This window comes from Corvus moneduloides, chromosome 2 (assembly GCF_009650955.1).
Source record: "Corvus moneduloides isolate bCorMon1 chromosome 2, bCorMon1.pri, whole genome shotgun sequence".
NCBI lineage: Eukaryota > Metazoa > Chordata > Aves > Passeriformes > Corvidae > Corvus > Corvus moneduloides.
The window spans coordinates 53,930,375-53,950,050 of NC_045477.1; the positions used below are offsets into that span (position 1 = coordinate 53,930,375).

General features: G+C 44.5%; 1 protein-coding gene across 2 annotated transcripts; it reads left to right on the forward strand.

Moving 5' to 3' along the window:
• Positions 1-6,758: 6,758 nt before the first annotated feature.
• Positions 6,759-16,237, forward strand: LOC116439727 (fibrinogen-like protein 1). 2 transcript variants are annotated; one of them, XM_032099664.1, is made up of 9 exons: positions 6,759-7,008; positions 7,308-7,365; positions 8,620-8,704; positions 9,420-9,630; positions 10,714-10,873; positions 12,037-12,134; positions 12,214-12,302; positions 13,715-13,905; positions 14,851-16,237. In XM_032099664.1, exons 3-9 carry the CDS (start codon positions 8,630-8,632, stop codon positions 15,038-15,040), a joined length of 1,014 nt encoding a protein of 337 aa, XP_031955555.1. In that variant the 5' UTR covers positions 6,759-7,008; positions 7,308-7,365; positions 8,620-8,629; the 3' UTR covers positions 15,041-16,237. The 2 variants fall into 2 exon arrangements, with proteins under 2 accessions (XP_031955555.1, XP_031955556.1); XM_032099665.1 differs by lacking the exon at positions 6,759-7,008 and adding an exon at positions 7,032-7,175.
• The last annotated feature ends 3,439 nt before the right edge of the window (positions 16,238-19,676 follow it).

The following is a 19,676-nucleotide window of genomic DNA, read 5'->3' on the forward strand; positions in this document are numbered from 1 at the left end:
GCTTGGCAGGGGGAGATGCGGTAACTGATGGCAAGAGCCTTTCCGGATGCTCTCTGCCCAAAAGAAATAAAATCCTTAAGGTGAATGCTGAGAATAGGGAACATTTCTGAGCACCAGACTAAACAGAAAGTTTTGCCTTCAAACACGTATATATAAATACATAAATAGCTAGTACAGGCAGTGGTAGCAAGTAACAGGAACATAGAATCATAGAATATCTGGAGTTGGAAGGATCCACAAAGATCATTGAAGTCCAATTCCTGTCCCACTCCTGACACTTCAAGAATCCTGAGAGTATTGTCTACCCATTTCTTGAACTCTGTCCAGCTTGGTGCTGTGACCACTTTACTGGGGAGCCTGTTCCAGTGCCAACCACCCACTGGATGAAGAACCATTTTCCTGACATCCAACCTAGACCTCCTCAGACAGCTTCAGGCCATTCCCTCAGGTCCTGTCACTAGGCACCGCAGAGAAGAGATCAGTGCCTGCCCCTCCACTTCCCCTTGTGAGGAACCTGTAGACAGAATTGTGGTCTCCCCTCAGCCTCCTCTTCTCCAGGCTGAACAGACCAAGTGACCTCAGCCACTCCTCATATGGCTTCTCCTCCGGGACCTTCACCATCTTTGTTGCCCTCCTTTGAACACTGTCTAGTAGTTTAATGTCTTTTTTATACTGTGGCACCCAAAACTGCACATGGGACTTGAGATGAGGCCACCCCAGTGCAGAGCAGAGCGGGACAATCCCCTCCCTTGCCCAGCTGGCGATGCTGTGCCTGATGCCTCCCAGGACAGGGTTGGCCCTCCTGGCTGCCAGGGCACTGCTGACTCAGATTCACCTTGCCATCGACCAGGACCCATTCCATGTATAGACTCTGCCAACTCATCTTTGTAAAACTTCATGAGGTTGGTGTTAAGTATGTTTGGTATATTCAGATAATTATGTATTTGAGAAGCAGCTAAACAAGGACGGAAGCTAAACTTGATGATGAGAAGAAACATCCAATTAATCTTCTCTTAGTTCTAAAAAAAAACATTTACATGTGCAGGTTATTTAGAACAGGCTTGATCCTGTGGACTAGGTGGGGATCCTGTGAATTACTCTCAGCAGGAGTTTACACCTGTGGAACACCTTTACAAGGAAGGCCCACATCAGAGAAGAGTAGAAATACATTGTGTAGAAATACAAAAGTCTAGTTTCCCTTGTCCCGGGCTCTGGAAGCACCAAGGTGTGAAGGAAGTTGAGGTATTGAAGTGGATTTCTCACAGAACAACCCGTAAAAACCAGCCAAAGGAGGGGCTGGAGGTGGGAGGCTTCCAGCTGGGCACCCAGGCTGAATGCCAGGACCAGCCAGCTAAAGGTCACAGGTGCACTTTAAAAGGAAAAACAGCTCTTCCCAGTTTTCATCAAATAGAGAGATGCTGCATTGCCAGTGATACTGATTGTTGCTGACTGCTTCTCTCAATGTTGCTAATCTTACAGCATTGGTGATGCTGTAGAATATTTGCCAGCTCTCATGTGTTGTCGTGAGTTTCCTGGTGGTTGATCTATTTTCTTAAAACCCTAACTTCTGGACTCAGATGACTAAAATAAAAACACCACCATTTTTGCTAATAAAATTAAATTTCTAGCTCTCAGCTGGTGGAGAAAAGCATTGGAACAAGATCCAAGGTTCATAAAGCCAAAAGTAAAAAGGAAGCAATTTTTTTAAATTCAAGACATGCAAATACTTTTCATTATATTTTGCTGGTTAAGTCATGATACTGATATTTAATAACCTTTCAGAATCCAGTTCTGATCCTCTGACAAATTTTCATCAGTATAAAATAGCTGAATTGTCAAAAAAAAAGCAGAAAAATTGAAATATTTGGTAATTAATCCAGTTGCATACTGGCTAAAGAGCAGGATTAAGTATGCATTTCTCAGAGGGGTGATGACATACTTTGCATTCCAAAAATAATGGAGAGGGTGGTAAACAGAATCTCTTAACTTGACAGATTTTAAAATTGGTAGGTATTGCTCTTCTAGATCTGATTCTTTTAAGACAGACAAGAAAAATTGTTACATTTTTATTAAGTCTTGAGATAGCAGAAATATGAAGATAATTGGGTAAAAAATGAATTCTCTGCCAATTTAAAAAACAGGTAGATCAGATGACCTGATGGTGATAGTTTCGCAGCTTGGCTCTGCTCCCTGAGAAATGAGAGCAGATTAGACAGAGGGTTTTGAACAATAAAATATTAAAGAAGCTTAATAGTAGTAGCAATAATAATAATATTAATAATAATTGTAAATTAGCATGCAATTAGGGAAAATAACTATTAGGGAAAATAACTAATAATTGTGTCAAACATATTTCTAGAACAAGATTGCAAATTTTACTGCTAAATTAAAAGTATTTTGTTGCTTCCTTAAGCAACTGGCTTAGAAAATAATTTTGATTTAAAAGGTAGAAAAATATAAACTCAACCCAGTACACATTGATGTAAGCGCAGATCTTAATTTAATAATCTTTAAGATCTTAATCTTAATAAAGATTTAAGACTAGCACACTAGTCTTAAAATAACTAAAAGAGAAACCATCCTTAAGCAATTCTTCTCCTGAGAGGTTCTGCAGGGATTGGGTGTTGTCTTACACCGTTTAATGTTATGTTGTTTTGTTTTAAACCATGGCCTGGATAAAATCCTGAGTGATGAAGTTTGCAGCTGACACAGAGGTTGTAACCATGGTCGGAGAGAATAAGAACCACTGCTTGGCACTGGGTGAATTGTAACTTGCATCCACTGTCAATTTCAAAACAAAAGATCTCAGGATGATGTTTTTCAGCCCTTGGTACCTAAAGGACCATGCAACATCTGTTAAAAACATTACAGGTCTACTTACAGTCCCTCTAACTCCCAGCAAGGCACCTGCCACCTGCATGGCCTGTGTGTGCACATGTTGAGAAGCTGACAGGCATTTCTGGACTAACTTCTCAGGTGTTGTGAATCACAGTCATCCTGCCTGCATGGAGTGACACCATGCAGGTCAGACTTGGGACATCAGTGACTATGATGAAGTCAGGTAACACTGAGAAGTCCTGGAGCAACAGCAGGGATTAGCCAGTGACAGATGGTTGTGCCATGTAGCTCTGTGACAAAAGGAGTAAGATCCTTGGATCCACAATCAGGAAAGATTTTGGAAATATTGCCTGAGCTCTTTACATGGCTCTTAATGTGAGTGACTTAATCACGGTCAGGCAGGTCTGGATCTGGAAAAAGGTCAAGGTGGCCCAGGGGGGGTGTAAGCAGACTTACACCATCAACGTTTAGATCTAGAAAGGTATTTGTTCAGCAATTGCCTAACCTTTGAGGCAATTAAATTGATTTGGCACCTCTATGTTGGGCTACAGAGATCCCTCCAGAACCCGCAGTTCTGCTTCTGTCCTGACTACATGTCTCTGCTGCTTGTCCCTGCCTAGGGCAGATCAGGCTCCCAAATCTAGGCAGAGTAATGCAGTTCTTGGAGTCTCCTCAACATGCTCAGTGAGACCACCTCCACCACACACTGTCATACACTACCCACAGCTCTTCTCACCTCTGTGTACTTGTTCTGCATTAAACTGCCCTGAATGAAATCTCTCCAGGAGCAGAACTTGTTCCTGCCTTCCTCTCCATGCCAGCCAAGCACCCTACTCATGAGTGGTGTGCTTGTGCTGTGTTCCTCAGCCCTGCCTAGGAAAAGCTCCAAGCAGCCCCTCGCTCTGTGACCCTGCTGGGTTTCCTGCCCACACACCTGCAGCCAAAACAGATGATGGAGGTTTGGATTCCCAGCCAGGAGCAAGCACACAGTTTCTGTGTTTGGACCTAGCCTTTTGCAGGGAAAAAGGCATTTGGCAGCAGAGGGCTCTTCCCCTTCTCAGAGTAAGGCATCATGAGATTAAAAGGCTGCAGGATGAGACTTGGAAGATTCAGACTCAGGGCAAAAAAAATAATTAACAATGCAAGTAATTAAAAAGTGGAAGAACATGATAAGGTTTGTGGCTGGTTCTTCAGCATTAAATATTTTACAGCAAAATGTCTTCTTCTCAAAGGGATGTTCCAGTTCAAATGACAGTGAATCAGGTCAGGGAAGCTCCCTGATCTGAGGTAGGTAGAAGATTGTGCAGTCCACATACTCCCTCTGGTCTTGTGATTAATTCCCTTTGGTACAGCTATTCCTGACATGAGATTGCTGGGACCTGTGCTTGCCCTCAGGAACTTACAAATTAATTACATTTGTTGTGTCAACCCATACTCATAGGCTGCAGACTCATTAGTTAAACTGAATTGTGTATTTGCTCTTTGAACGTTATCAGAATATTCAGATCTGGCATGTTTCATGGTTGCCACCATTGCTTTTTCTTCGTACACAGATTTCTGTGGTTACTCCTTGCTTACAAACCACAGACTTTTCATGCGCAAATACCAGTTTCGGTTATTTCATAGGTTGAAACTATCGTGGCTGATGTCATCCTGGTCTTTTAAATTTATCTTACTTTTGATGAAACCCTTTATTGTTGGATTAAAAAACAATAAATATTTGTTTCAGATCTCATAGATTAACTTTGTTTTAAAAAACCTGGCAGCCCAGATTCCTATAGAAGATGTATACTAGTTCAAACATCAAGGGCCTGCAGGCCCGTGGTAGGTACCTGCACACCTGCAGTGCCTGCAAAGGAGCCTGGTCTGCAATCTCTCCCAGTGAGCAGGGTGTTCGTGGAAGGTGGGATGTGGTAGGAAAGTATAAAAATAATGCAAATGCATAGAGCCCCTTGTTTCACTGAAAATAATCTGATTTGCTTTGAGCTGGGTCCAGACTACCCTGTATTTTCCTAGAGCACAGGTAGGCAGTCAGACTCTTGCTGTGAAATCCTCAGGTCTCTCTAACTCCTTTGGAACCTGAAGGAGTCTGCCTCATTTCTTGCCTTTCCCCTTTAAGAACAAAGAATCAACAAGAAACTGGTCTTGGAAGAGTTTTGAGATGCCACTACTGTCTTCCAGCTGCACTGATGTTCCTTTGGGCTCTGGGGGTGTTAATATCCTGTCTTCATCCCAAGCCATTTTTTCCCCATGACTGTAGGAATATCACAACCTACCCCAGACCCGTGCTCTTCAGTCACATTTATTCACCAGTTTGCATGTGCTGGCTGTGCATTTAATTTATAGTTTTTTGTGACTACTATTTGGCACCTACATACTTTTGCTGGAAGGAAGGTGGGGAACAGCAGGATAGGAAGGTTTTTAGTTAATGAGACATTTTTTGCTGACAAGATCACTGAGTATCTTAAGAAAAGGGAATCTGATCTCCTTCCAAGTAACTAAACAGGAATTTGCATTCCAGAATATTTGTGAAGCATATGTATTCCAGGAAAAAAAATGAAACAGCATTTATTGTCACATTGCCTAGGGATTTCAACATCTGTGAGGAAACTTTGGTGATCATGCAGTGTCCACATTCTTTATGATGACTTGATTATTTTAGTTCCAAGCCAGTGGAGCATTACATGAAGACACTCTCCTGCTAGACCCACCTCATGTGAACTCAACCTCATGGCAACCCCTCTCTTGGGCTTCAGATATTCCTAAATCTTCCTCTAGCCTGGGAAATAAGTTAATCATGAAAGAGGTATGCAAGAACCATGCTCCAGCTGAGTGGTATTTTTACATGCAGACATTGCTGAGGCGAACATTGGTGGAGTCCTAGAGGCAGCGTGAGAGTGCTCCAGATGTCTTGGCTCTGAGAGACATTTTGGCATCCACTGAATGAGGGTTGGAGATTGAGTCCTGTTCCTGCAAAGCTGCAGGCACAAAGCACACGTGAGTTTCACTGGCACTGCAGTTTCACTGCTCCCTTCTCCCCTGGGACCAGCAGAACTTAATGCTCTGAGGCCTGATGCCCCCTAATCCTTCAGCCCTGCAGACAGCTGCAGGCACTGACTGTGCTACCCACATTCAAACACTGCCACCATAGCCTCAGCCCTGTCCCTGATCCCACCCGGATCAGGAGATGCTCACAGGCCAGTGGGATTTTTGGCCATCTAGACAAGAGCATAAATTGTTACATAGCATCTTGAGTGCTGTCTGGATGGGTCCAGCTGAGAAAAAGTTGCTGCTGCTGCTGAAAGCCCCAGAGGATGATGTGCAGCCTCCCTGTGCTCCAGTGCATGGTACTTGAGCACCCTGCTGCCAGCTGCAGTTCCTGGCCAAAGAGGCAGAAGAAAGGGCCAAGTACCCACTAGTGAGGAGACGAAACATTTCACTCACTTAATTTCATAGCTGTCAAAACCAGCCTAAAACTGGGGCTAGAAAACAAGTGAGAAGAAAAGCACTGCTTACATAATCCTTTGGCAGTGAAATGAGTCAGGGTTCTTGCGGGATAAGAGGAATGCAGTTTTTAAGAAATAAACAGCATTGCTGTGATTGGTAGTAGTTGGATAGTCCTGCTTTCCTGAAGAGTAGCACAGACATTTACCATGGGTTTATGTGCCTTGTCTTTTGTGCCCATGGTCTCTCCTCTGAACAAAGCTCTGTAAAATTGAACGTTCCTGCTGTTTTCTTTAAAGTAATCTGTAATTCCTTGGCCATAATGCAAAGGGAGGCACCCATCTGTTTGGTTTTGTGTTTTTTTCTCTTTTCCACAAATGTCCTTGTTTTTGTTAACTAGGAAATCTAATCATCCCGCTCACAGGAGAGTTACACAACTCCAAGCCTCCTGAGATTTCAGTCTAATAGCAAATCTTGCTTAATACTGCTGCGTTCGCTTCTTGCTTCAGATTTGCAGCTTCTTTGGCATTACAGCTGTGCTCTTCTAAAACAGATTAAACAGCAAAAGGAATGCTGATTGGAAAAGCTGTGTTATATCCACCTTGCAGGACTTACTGAAATGAGGCTGTGTTAAAACATGAGCCAAAACTCCCACAGGGAGCATTAGTCTGAGTGATTCACATAAACACTCCAAGAAGTCAGCCTTGGTTGAGCTTCCTAGTCAAGGTAGGTAATAGTACGCAAGCAGCAGAGCCCCTCTCCCCTCTCCTTTAGAGAGCACTGTTGATAGAAACCTGCTGTTGTTTATTCTCACTGGGAAGCAGCAAGATGAGTACTTGGGTAACAAGAGAAAACTTGGGGTCTGGGTAACTCTTTCACACAAGGAATTGCAGGTACCTTTACTGTGAAACTGCCTAGTGCTGTGAAACATTCTTCCTCTGTGCGTTTGATGTGGGTCATCTGGAGAGGAAAACTTCATCAACCTCTTGAAATGCAGCCAGGTTTATGATCACTTTCTTTTGCAGTTGACTTTTAAGGGAGATAATCTTTCCAGGAGGAGGTCTGAAGAAAGGCAAGTTACAGGTACGTGCATTTCATGTGTCTTGGTAAAGGTGTAGATGGAGTTGCTTTCTTTCCCTCTGCTCTGCACTGCCTGGTTTCCAGGAGCTGTCACTCAATCCCACCCTTCCTGGTAGCTTTTTGCCATCACCCACAGGCACCGTGTGGGGTCTGACTCTAACCTCATCACCAGTGCTGCAGCCACCAACGCGACTGTGGGGTGGTGTGAACAGCACCAGTGGTCCTGGGCTCACAGGGTTCCCCTGCTCTTCTCTCTGTGAGATGAAAAATGCCACAGACTGGAGCACCTACCTCCACGTCATCTTTTATGGGCAACTTCCGTGGAGAACTTCTTCCCTCGGCCTGCTTTGGTCCCTGCCTGCCCATCCTGGCAGAGAGTTCCTCTCTTGCAGCAGCTTTGGTGGTTTGGGAGCAGCTCTAGCATCAGCCGCTGGGGGGATGCTGCTAGAGCCATAGCTGAAACAAAGTACATCACTCAGAGCACAGAGCTGGGGAGCCAAGTTTCTGCAGTGCTTCCAGATGTGAAGCGGGGGAGTTGGGTTTAGCCTTTTCTTTCTGAATTTTTTTTTTTAAAGCACCATGCAAGCACACTGTGAACAATTTGTACTGTTCACTCACGTTCAGCTGCATGTTCCCAGTGGCACTCACTTAGCATATTTTTTAGCTAAGACTCTCCACTCAAAGCCACATCTGTGTGTTGGAGCAGATTGGCAGCAGACCTCTTTTCCACTGAGATCCAAGGAAAAACTATTCCATATCCACTCTGTCACACATGTGACTTGCCCTCCAAGGTAATCCCATCCTCACAAACCACTCCAAGGACTGAGGAGGGGCAATGTCTACAGACAGTTAACCAGGAGGCAAATTCCTCTTAATTCCACTTTGGGAAGTTTGAACTGAATAAACACTGTGTGATTTTGATGACAAGTCCTCAAGGAGGCATGATTGCTGAGCAACTTCCTATATGTGGACACTTGGGAGGAGGTAGAGGCTAATGGAAAGTCACACAGAGTCTTTATTTCTGCAGGGAGTCAGGAGCAGACCTAAGCCTTTATCCCTGTCAGCATGCTGCACTGGTGCTTTAGCTTCTCCTTAATATACGTCTTTCCCTGATTTTGTCCTGCCTGTAGTTTCAAGCAACCTTCTAAACAAATCCTGCAGCATTTCCTGGGGAATTAAACATAACTGTGAGGGGGTAATAAGTTGTGAGAGGAAGTAAAAAAGCCTCCATTACAGCCTGTCAATGCCTCTTTTCAGGTGATAAGAAATGAGAGTGGGGATGCACTGGTTGCTGCTGCTCCTTCTCCTGGTCAGCTTTGGCTCACCTGCACCCAGGTTTTCAGTGCGTATCTTTTAGCTATGTCTGTACACTCTCTCAAAGGTTCACCATTCCCAGTCATGCAGAGATGGATACTCCCCCACAAGAGGGATGGAGACCTGCAAGAGCAGAGCAAAAAGGCGTCTGCCTGCAGCTAAAGGAATGTTGTCCTAATAATGCAGGATTTTCATAGCTAAGGGCTGTGCAGCCGTCTGGGGGACTGAACTGACATTACTAAGAATTAAAAATAACAACAAAAACTACAACAAAAATCTCTTCTTAAAAAGTGTATTTTTATAGCCAAAATATCAGATATTCTTCATTTTTACACAAAGATGATTCTGGAACCTTGCTGGTTTGGCCTGTCTGCAGTGCAAGAGCCAAGTTTTCCCTCTCTTATCAATCTGAGCACTTTCATAGTTTGCAAGCCTTCCCCTTGAGCTCATCAAGTGGGGGTCAAGAGAAATTAGTTTTGTCCAAAGTAAATTTTTGTGTATCTGATCATATTCTGGAATGCTCTGATCAATGCCAAGGTTGTTGCAGAAACCCCTTTTCCACTGGATTCAACTCAATAGCTCATGCTTTGCAAGATTTGCATATCTTAGGAAGAGATCACCATCAAATCATGTTGATCCACATAGGCAGTTTGACATGCTAGGGTCAAGAGGAGACAGATACTCTTCTCTCTGTGTCTCTCCTTACCACCGACTGAAGTGTGGGGGTTTTATTTTCTCCATAGGATGAAGATATCTGCCTCCTAGACAACAATAAATTAAGACAAAGGTTAAAACAACTTCAAGACTTGCTTTACTTATATGAACTGCAGCTGAAGGACATCCTGGAGAACACTTACCACAGAACGAAAAGTGGACTGTTCTCAGGCAACAGGAGCGTGCAGCATGAGACGCTTTTACCCACAACCAGTGGAAATTTGATAGTGTATGACCAAGGTACAGTTTGCAGTAGTGTGCCACAATGTTTATTTCTCCCTGCAGTGTTCCACGTGTCATATTTTATTTCTGCTAAAAGTTTTAAATTTCTTAAAGTGGATTGTGTTTTAAAATACAGATACATGGGAGGAGAAGAGCTGACTGGTGGCCCTGACACCGTATGATAACCCTTGGGGCTAGAGTCACTTGTCCCAGCTGTAGCCAGCTACTGCCCAGGTACCAACTGGACACCTTCAGCTGGGCTTCTTGCCTAGGACTCTGCTGCAGAGAGGAACAGTCACCTCTCATGTTTTCCACCAGATTTCCTTTAGGCATCTGCTTTAGGAAGAGATGGGTCCTGCTATTGAAGACGCCATATTTCCTGAGTGACTTAGGGGAGCACAGAGTGCCTGGCTCAGCTGTAGGCGCTGAGACCTGTTTGGATGAGCCAAGCCTCCCTGTTTCGCAGTTCCCCCATTACTTCTGTGGCACAGTAACAGACATGCCTACTTTCTTCCTTGGTGCTACTTGAGAACATGTTCATAAATGACATTGTTGCCTGTGACCAAGATCCTTTGGGCATTACATTGAAAGTGTGAAGCACTGAGATCCTGAGGGGCTCTCTCCTGATACAGCCCTAGTAGAGCTGGAGACAGGAGCTTAGCCTATTATTTTAGAAATACTGTTCCCTGATCCTATCAGAACTACAGCTGAGGTTACCTTACCTTCCACATGGAAATAAGCTTCCCTGCAAAAGATCTTGCTGACAGAGATAATTTCAGTCTTGGGCTTTCATGATATAGCCCCAGGCTAAGCTGCAGCTGTCCTGCATCTCACCAAGGATTTGGGAATTATTCCCTCAGAGGGCACGGCTGTAAAGGCTCTCAAGCTTTAAAGCTCTTTGTCAGGCCAGCAGTTTGCAAACCAGTGTAGCTACTACCTTGCTGCACCATTTGCTTTGACTTTACAGGGCTTGCAGAGCTATGCACAGGCTGGCCAAATGTCCTTGTCCCATACAGCCTCTCAGTCACATCTTCTTTTGGTGGCATATAGCCCTTAGCTTTCCGCCCACCCCGTTTGACAAACCAATGCTGTTCTGCCCAGATTGCTCTGCAGTGTATAATCGGAAGAGCACCACAAGTGGCTTCTACCGGATCAGGCCCAGAGCAGACCGAGAGCCATTCCTGGCATTCTGTGACATGTCTGATGGTGGGGGCTGGACTGTCATTCAGCGGCGGAGTAATGGCAAGGAGAACTTCAACAGGTGGGTGCACTGCGGTTGCATCAACAGGGCTTGCAGTCAGGCCGCCAGCTCCCATCCCTGTCCTGCTGCTGGGCAAAACCCCACCCTTGAGACGCAGGATATGCAGGACTATATATTAGTGATGATAATTTAGGATTAGGACAATCTGGGGGTACCAACTGGCAGCAGGAGACCATTTTTAAAATGGATCTATAACTTCTTTTCCATGGGTTCTCTGCGTTTGAATGCATATTTTATCATTATTGAAGACTATCAAAGGCTCCAAATCAGCAGGTATCTGCTACCAGTGTACAGACTGAGACCCGTTGAACAGATCTGTTCTCATATCAGGAATTATGTTCAGTATGTTGCAACATTTATTATCGTATTCAGATAACTCAAAAAGATGCCAAACCAGAGTGTCCTTTCCCTATGCACAATCCCAGAGAGGTGACTTTGACACTGAAATTTACAGGAGGAGAGATGCTCTGGTAACACAGTTAAGATGAAATATCCCCATGAAGGTTAATTCACTATCACAGCACACACAATTTCAGGGCATATCTAATGCCTCTTAAAGTCTATGCAGTGCATTGCAAAGCTACCTCAACTGGCTATAAACCAGCTTGCCCAGAGAGTGGTAGCTATCTAGCCATGGTAGTTCAGGTGAAAGAAAAACATCCTGAAGAGGAGCATTGACTAGCATGTAGGTCAGGCAGAATGAATATCCATAATAATAACGTGAGAGAGGGAATAAACACAGGTTACTAAAACTGGAAATGATGACACACAGGAAGTATAAGTGAATATCAAAGGTAATACATAGATCATGTGAATTATTATTTGCAGAAGAACAATATCAGCTGTTTTGCTGAAGACCAATGTGACAGCTGCTGCTTTCCCTTTCCATTTAACTGGCAACCTCAGTCTGTGAGCACTGCATCTGGCAGTTTGAAGGTTTGAACCCAATATATGTGTGTGCACAGGTTTAGCAGGGGAAAAAGTCAGCTCTGAGTTGTATTTGTTTCTAAGACAGAGTGACAAATCTCAGCTCAGCTTGTGATGAGTCGGATACATTTAGAAAACAGTATATAGAGGTGAAGTTTTACTTGTTACCATACCCAAGTGTCACAAACTGTCTAATCCTCTCTCATGATGAAATTGATATTTATATCTCTCTGCAGGAAATGGGATGATTACAAACTGGGATTTGGGAAATTCCAGGGCAAGAATGATGAATACTGGCTGGGCAACGACCACATCCATGACCTGCTTGCTAGAGGTCCAAGTAATTTTTCTCCATAGATTTCTTTCTAATTTGCATTAGATAGTCATCTAACAAGACACAACTTTATGTTTAGGAGAGAACTCATTAAAGATTGACCTGATGGACTGGCAAGGGGAAAGACGTTATGCAATCTATGAAAATTTCCAGCTTGCAAATGAGCAGGTAAAAAATTGAGAGAGCAGTAATTTGCTTGCTTTTTTCTGTGAGGATGGATGCATATGCAGCATCAGACCAGTATCAGGGTTGTATCTACAGCTCTGCAAAACTTACCTGCTCTGGTTCCCTGGGCTTCCTAGTTTGTCTGACTGACAAACAGCCCTGGGAGCAGGGACATAAACCTGGGAAGTTTTCCTTACAACTGAGTGCCCACCTCAGTGGGTGACAGGATCATGTGTGCATGCCCTCTTGCTAACTCTGCTGCTGAACAAAGGGCAGTTCTCTGCCACAGGGCACAGGGATTCCCACATGTATTTGCCTTTGGCCTCATGATTAGAGTTTTCTGTGTTTCACTCACAAACTGTTTCACTCACAGTTTTCTGTGAGTGAGCAGACCCTTAGGGTTTGAACCTCTGCAACTAAATGGAACCCTCTTCTCCTGCTTCCTAAGAGAGTGTTTCAGAATGTCACATAAAAGAACAAATCCTCTCAACTTCATTTTAAAATAAAACAGTGAACTCTAATCAAAGCTTTGAAAGAGCAGTTGTAAGTTCCTATCTTGAAGAGAAGTACCTGTCACACTACAAACACAGAAAGCCCAGAGACAGACACATCCTGTATTTTCATGTTTGCTGTCTAGCTGTAGACAGTGTCCAGCTCCATACAGGTGCTGTTCTTTGCAGACTTGCCTTCCTGAATGCCACGTGTAAGTAGCCTGAATAACCAAGAATGCTGCATGGACCAGTCCTAATTCCAACTCCATCACCACTCAAGAAATGTGCACATTACGCTCAGTTTGTAATTAGAGGTTTCTTAAGAAAAGTTTGAACAGTTTCATTTTAATACCTTACTGCCATTTTTCATAAAGAAAGGAGGACACTGATGACAGGAGAAAGCCCACAACACGAAAGTGATCATCCACTTAATATCAAATATCTCTTAGACCTGTTAGCTGTGCACAATGGAACTATTAGTATTCTAAGTATTTGTACCAGGACCAGACCATAGAAATCAGATGGCTTCTAGTCTTTGGAAGAGCAAAATGCCTAAGCATTTATTCTAACTGAACAACTGATCAGTTTATGGAGGCAACTACTTGGCACAGTTTTCTGCTAAGCTGTTCTTGATCAGCTAGAAAGAGCTTTCCATCTTGCTGTAAAGTGTATAAAATGGTTGTTGAATGACAATAAACCTGAAGCCCTTCGTAGCAGCAGCAGTAATTACCAATCCCTTCTGGAAGTTTAAGTCCTGCATTGATCTACACTAGGATCATTAAAGCATGGAGACAAAAGTCACCCTTGACTTCAACAGTCATGCCTTTGACAGTGGATAAAATGTCCAGAGCTAATTTGACCTCAAAAATGGGAGGAAAGGCAGAAAGAATGGATATCAAAGACATGTTTCACATATTCTTGCAGGACAATTACAGGTTATGGTTTGGCACCTATTCTGGTAATGCTGGCGACGCTCTGTCTGGTGGGAGCAATTTTGAAGATCAGTGGTCAGCCTCTCACAGAGGGATGCAGTTCACCACATCTGATAAGGATCACGATCGATTCCTGGCAGGGAACTGTGCGTCAGAGAACAAGGGTGGCTGGTGGTTTAACAGGTATGGAAAACACCTAATTCCTCTCAGATGCATAGGGTGTGGGTGGCTGTACAGTTGAGAGGACCTGCCTGCCTTACAGCAGCTGGAGGTTGCTGTGTGCACTTGCCACCTTGCACAGCCAAACCTAAGATGTTCACACCTACAGATCCTCAAAGGAAAACAATTTGCTTCTTTGATTATAGCAAAGCAGGTATGTTGAATTTTAAGAAAATGGGTCAGAACAAATCCATAGGGGACAATAACTTGGAAGGAAAAGAGCCCAGTTAAAATTCCTGAAAGTGCTTTGCATTATTCTCCAGCAACAGAAACAACTGTGGCCATGGTAAGGTGAAGTGTGTACAAAGGACATTTCCCTAGTGTGGAGCATGTCTGAGGGCAGAGCTACCCCATAGCAATTACGATGGTATATTTGCTGATTGGGCATATGCCACACATCAATGGATAGGGACTCATGTTTAACAGCCCTGGAAATAGGGATATACCACTCTCAGATTTTCTCTGCTTTAGTGCAGGATGAGCCTCTTTGACCAAATTCTCATCACATACCAATTGAAATCAGTGGAGCTACAAAAATGTACACCAATAGTAGGATTTACCTCAATGAAAAGATGTCTGCTATTTTAGGTGTCAATATGGAGCTGCCTACACCTGAGCTAGAGCTTACCAAATGGCACTACACCCCTTTGTTCAGACCATGTAGTTACAATGTCTGTAGTTAATACACCTGAAGGAGTCAACAGGCTGAATTATCTGACCAGTGTAGGTGTCTGCTGTAGGATGACCCACGTATTCCTCTGTGTTCCACTAAATGCATTAACCATTTAATCCATCCTGCCCTCGTACCTCTAAATATGTGTTGTGTGAGAACAGTACTTCACTGCAATGATGCAGTATCTTCCCATGCTAAACATAATTCCCTTTTCCTCTTTCCTACATTGTTCCAAGGTGCCATGCTGTAAACCTCAATGGGAGATACTACAAAAGAGGGAGGTACAATGGAGCCCATGATGATGGCTTGGTTTGGTCTACATGGCACGGAATGTGGTACTCACTGAAATATTCAGCCATGAAAATCAGGGCTCCATTCTTTGTTGACAGCGAGAGTGGAGATGGTGAGAACAGTCAGGGCAGCTGAAACCTGCTGCTTTGGAAAGAGAAAAGGCACAGGCTGAAAAGAATGGTGTACATTGATAGCCAGTTCTCTGCTGCTGCCAATCACCAAACCTGTACTTGATAGCTGGAGTTGCGCCTGCTTCTGCTACCTGAAGCTAACAGCACGAGTTGTTTGAGCACAGCCAAACAACAATTTAATAGCAGACATGGATCTCAGTCACAGGATAACCAGAGATTTCTTTTTCAGCAGTTTTCAAGACTTTGTTGGAGACTGTTTATTGAAAGTTCTCTGGACTTTGAAGGATCAAGCATGTCCTTTAATCAATCATACTTTTCAAGGTCTAAACCTTTCTCATTTTGATTTTAACCATCAGTATTTCAGTTACAAGAACATCAGGATAGAAAGAACAAGGGGGTGGGGAATTGGACTTCATCTGGTGTGCCTTTGCTAGTGCTTTGTTGTGCATCAGGAGAATGTTTTTAAGCAACTTTCCCTATGGTTCCCAATTGCCACACTTCAGTTGCAGAGTGCTCCTGGAGTGTGTGAAACCAAACCTGTGGATGGACATGCTCCAAACTTGTGGATGACATGCTCCAACTGCTAATGTGTATCCAGACTAAGGCTGCGTCAAAGTAAACACCCACAATATGGACAGTGTGGGTTCCATTCCAACAGCTTCCCACTGCAGATCCACTGCTGGAGTACACCACAAGACATTAAAGCAGACAAAGACAACCCTGCCGGCCAGATTTAAAACCCAGATTAAGATTAGGCAGATTTTACTAAAATTGAGTGCAGATATTCTTAGGAGTTCCTAAAATGCAGTGACAATTCATTTGTACATTCTCCTGTATTTTACCAGATGACTTTGCGTTAGTGAAGGGGAATCAGAAAGTGGTCGAACCACAAGGCACACTGCTTTCATTGACTCACTGGGGTGAAATGAAAAAGCAACACAAATGACTGAAAGAAATGGAATACTGAAAATTTATTTTCCACAACTGTTAATAACAACAGTTAAAAATGAACAGCATTATCAGCTTGATGCAAATAGTTTAACTACCATGCTGTAGAATAAACCTGTTTCCTTTTTTTCTGATTATTAATCATTTTTTAAACTCTTATTTCTTTTCCATTTACTTGCTTTTATATCCATACATACTGTAATTTGTATACATACCGATAAAGAGTGAAATAAAACCATCTGAGTAGGACTTAGTACTTTTTATCCAGTTTTCAACAATAGGAATGTCTAAAGAAATCCAGATCAAAATCTTGGAAAGCTCATAATATGAGACATGTATTCTTTCAGTGCTGGCTCTGGTGCTTTTTCATCTGTTGTACTGGGTAGTTGAGAGGGTCTGCAAGGTAAGTTTAATTTTCATGGCTCAAGCTATCCTGGAAACAATGCAGAGGCATGCGTAAAGGTTCAGTGTAAAACTTGGTTTGGTCCCTCTGCTTTGTCAAGAGATAAACCCTTGTTCTCACTGCTTCCGACACATCCCAGTGATTGCAAGCATGAACATCCCAGTGTAATGGGCAGCACTCCAGGGAGCTGTGCTCCTGAAGCCTGTGCCCTTGGTGAGACTACACTCCTGTTCTCTTCCCAAGAGTATCCATGTGGAATGAAATTTGCACCTACATGTCTGAAATGAGGTTGCCCTTGTGAAGAAAGGGCTGCAACCAGGCAGCACTTACTATTCCCCTTCTGATCACTAGTTCTGTATTTTGATATGGTAAAATCTTAGTGCAAGGTTGTAACTGCATGTTGGGACATAAGAAATGACTTTGCACACATTATAACTGGGTGGCCACTGATGCAGCGCTGGGGGCAGAAAGGATGATCTTTGTCTAGGTGGAAGACAGAGAAATGTGAGTGAAATAAGTTCATGCCTTCTGGTAGGTGATGCTCAATCCCACTCTTCAGTAGAGAGCTAAGGAAGTAGGGTAAAAATTACAGACTGTGGAAACTACAGCACTTAGGGGACAGCACTTGTGATCTGGCAGTTCATCAAGCAGCTGGTAACCCATCTGATAATGGAGAATCAAGCTGGAGATGAAGTCAGTAGGGCTGAGTCAGACAACCAGCACCCAGTCCAGCTCCCCAGTGAGTGAGCAATGAGCGATGTGAAGCCCAGACTGTGGAGCCTGTTTCCCTGTGGGTCAGTATGGAGGGGCAGGCGTTGTAGTTGGACTGCCTTCAGCCAGCATCAGTGTTACGGTGCTTTTTCCTGTCTCTGAGAGAGAAAGGGGGGCCAAGGTATGACAAGCCGGGAGGGAAGGGGTCTGCCTGCTGTCTTTGATGTAAGATGTACCTAAGTACATCTAATGCATAAGACAGCCCAACACAGGGACAACTTTGCAGGAAGCAGCATCTGATTTAGAGCAATGTCACCCCTTCTCTGCTCTCCTGTGGCAAAGGAAACACCCTCTGGGATGCAAGGGTCACAGAGCTTTCTGCAGAAGACTGCAACTCCCACAGCAACCCCCAGGAAGCATTTCAGAACCACCTTTATCTTAATAAACAGGGTAGAATGCCGCTAGCTGAGTATTTACTGGATCTGAGAGCTACCGCCAAGCTCAAATCACTCCTGCTGAAGGTTAGGGGAATGCTTGCTGCATGTTGCTGCACTGCACATTTGATCTCCCCTTCCTCCAGGGTCTCCCATGCTGAGAGGCTGAACAAAGCTTAAACAAATCCTGTAGCCCTGCAGCTCCAGTGCTGATGGATTGCTGCTTCAGGGCAAAGGCACTTCACACCGCAGGACTTAGTACAGGCAGCGTAAGTAACCTGAGCAGCAATTGCTTCAGATGTCTGATTTCCAGCTCATTTAAGTCAATTTAAAGACTCATTACAGTTGATTGCCTTTGGATAACTCTTCAAGCATGAACATGTTCTTAAACACTTTAAACAGCTTTTCAGCTGACAGTTTATGGGAATGTATCGCTGGTACCAATGCCACACTGGGCCAAGGGCTGAACATCGGCATCTTGGCACGGCTCCCGGGAAAGAGGGGGAGCTCACATCACCCTGTGAGTCAGATCCTTCGCTCCAGCAGCAGCTGCAAAAAGTTACCAAAAAGGCCATTCAAACAGCCAGATTTGACTCTGGTGGCCAAATGCTGAGGCTTGTTCCTCCTATGCTGTCACAGCAGGTAACACTGTGTGCCTGTCAAGCTACATCAGAAACTGGCAGCTAATGCACGGCAATGCTGCTCTTCCTTTAAATTTGCTGTTCATTTTTAGGGGGAAAAAAAAGAAGTGTGGGATTGGGAAATCTCTCTCTCTGCTCAGAAAGCCAGTTTTGAGAAAGATAGCAGCCTACTTCCTGAGAACGGAGCACATGCTAATTCTGCCTTCACACCCACAAGGCAGGTTAAAGGGCATGTAGGGTTGGGCTCCTTATGGGAGAGCTGATTTAAGACTAATAGTCCACTGCCTAAACCTTTCCTCTCTCACACCAACCTCCATAGGCAGCATCTCTTTTCTTGGTTTTGCCCACTAGCATTCCCCTGGTCTTTGCAAGACGGTTATCCTAACAAATGGCAAGAAAAGTCTTAGTCATTCACAAAGGCCTGAGCTCTGCTTCTGCTGTTAACCAGGGCTCCAACCCAACTCTGAATACTTACAGCAGAATCTAATGGCAAATTTGTGATGTCTGGTTTCAAAATACAACAAAAAAGCCATCATGGCTTTTGTAGTTCACTGCAGTAAGAAGATTTTCTGTTCTCTACAGCCCCCTGAAAGGAGGTTGTAGCAAGGTGGGGGTTGGTTGGCCCCTTCTTGTGGGGTATGCCCAGCCCCTGCCCTGGAGGGATCTCTGCTGAGATAAGAGATTTCATAATCGCCCAGCAGGACTCCCTGGAAAGGCAACCACTTTGGTCACAGCGAGAAAAGACAGACCCACAATCCTTTAGGAGACCCTATGCAGATCCTCTGTAACCCATTGGCCTTCACCCATCCCCTGTATCCCTATAGAAGCTAAGCCCTCTGCTCCTGTGGGACTCAGAGGGAGTTCTTGTCCCTGGCTTTCCCCTTCGCCGGAGGGGACCCATAATAAAGCTGCCTCTGTGCGGAACCAGCCACACGAGTCTCTCGTCTCTCTCTCTGGTCTGGCTTTGGCCTGGAGGCTGCCCTGCAGAGCTGAGCTGGAATCACGAGCTGATATCACTAAAGAGCTGACAGCTTCTGCAAGGGCCCTCCTGCCAGCAGCTGAGGAAGACACCGGACCCCGGGAAGGCGATTCCTTTCGGGACCATCTCCCCAGACCGGTCATCTCTTCCTGGGTCACAGCCTCGGACCCCACCACCAGCTGTAATAACTGGAGCCCGAACAGCCTTGGACCCCGGACCTGGCCTGAGCTGCGTCTTGATCGCCAAGACAGAACCAGCCGTTCGTGTGCTGCTCCTCTGAAGATACACCTACGTTTTAGCAGGCCTTTTCAACGGGGACAGTTCGAGACCCTCGCCTCCCACCCAGGACTGAAGTCCCTGAGGATCGAACTGCCAGACCATCCCCCCAGCAGACCATTCTAGGAGCCAGCCTCATCAGAAAACGGGATTTGTAAGTTTAAATATGGGGCTCTCCTCCTCTTTCTTGCGCGCAACTTAAAGTAATTTTGGGTTTTTTCTCTTTTTTCTGCTGAGGGAGAAACTAA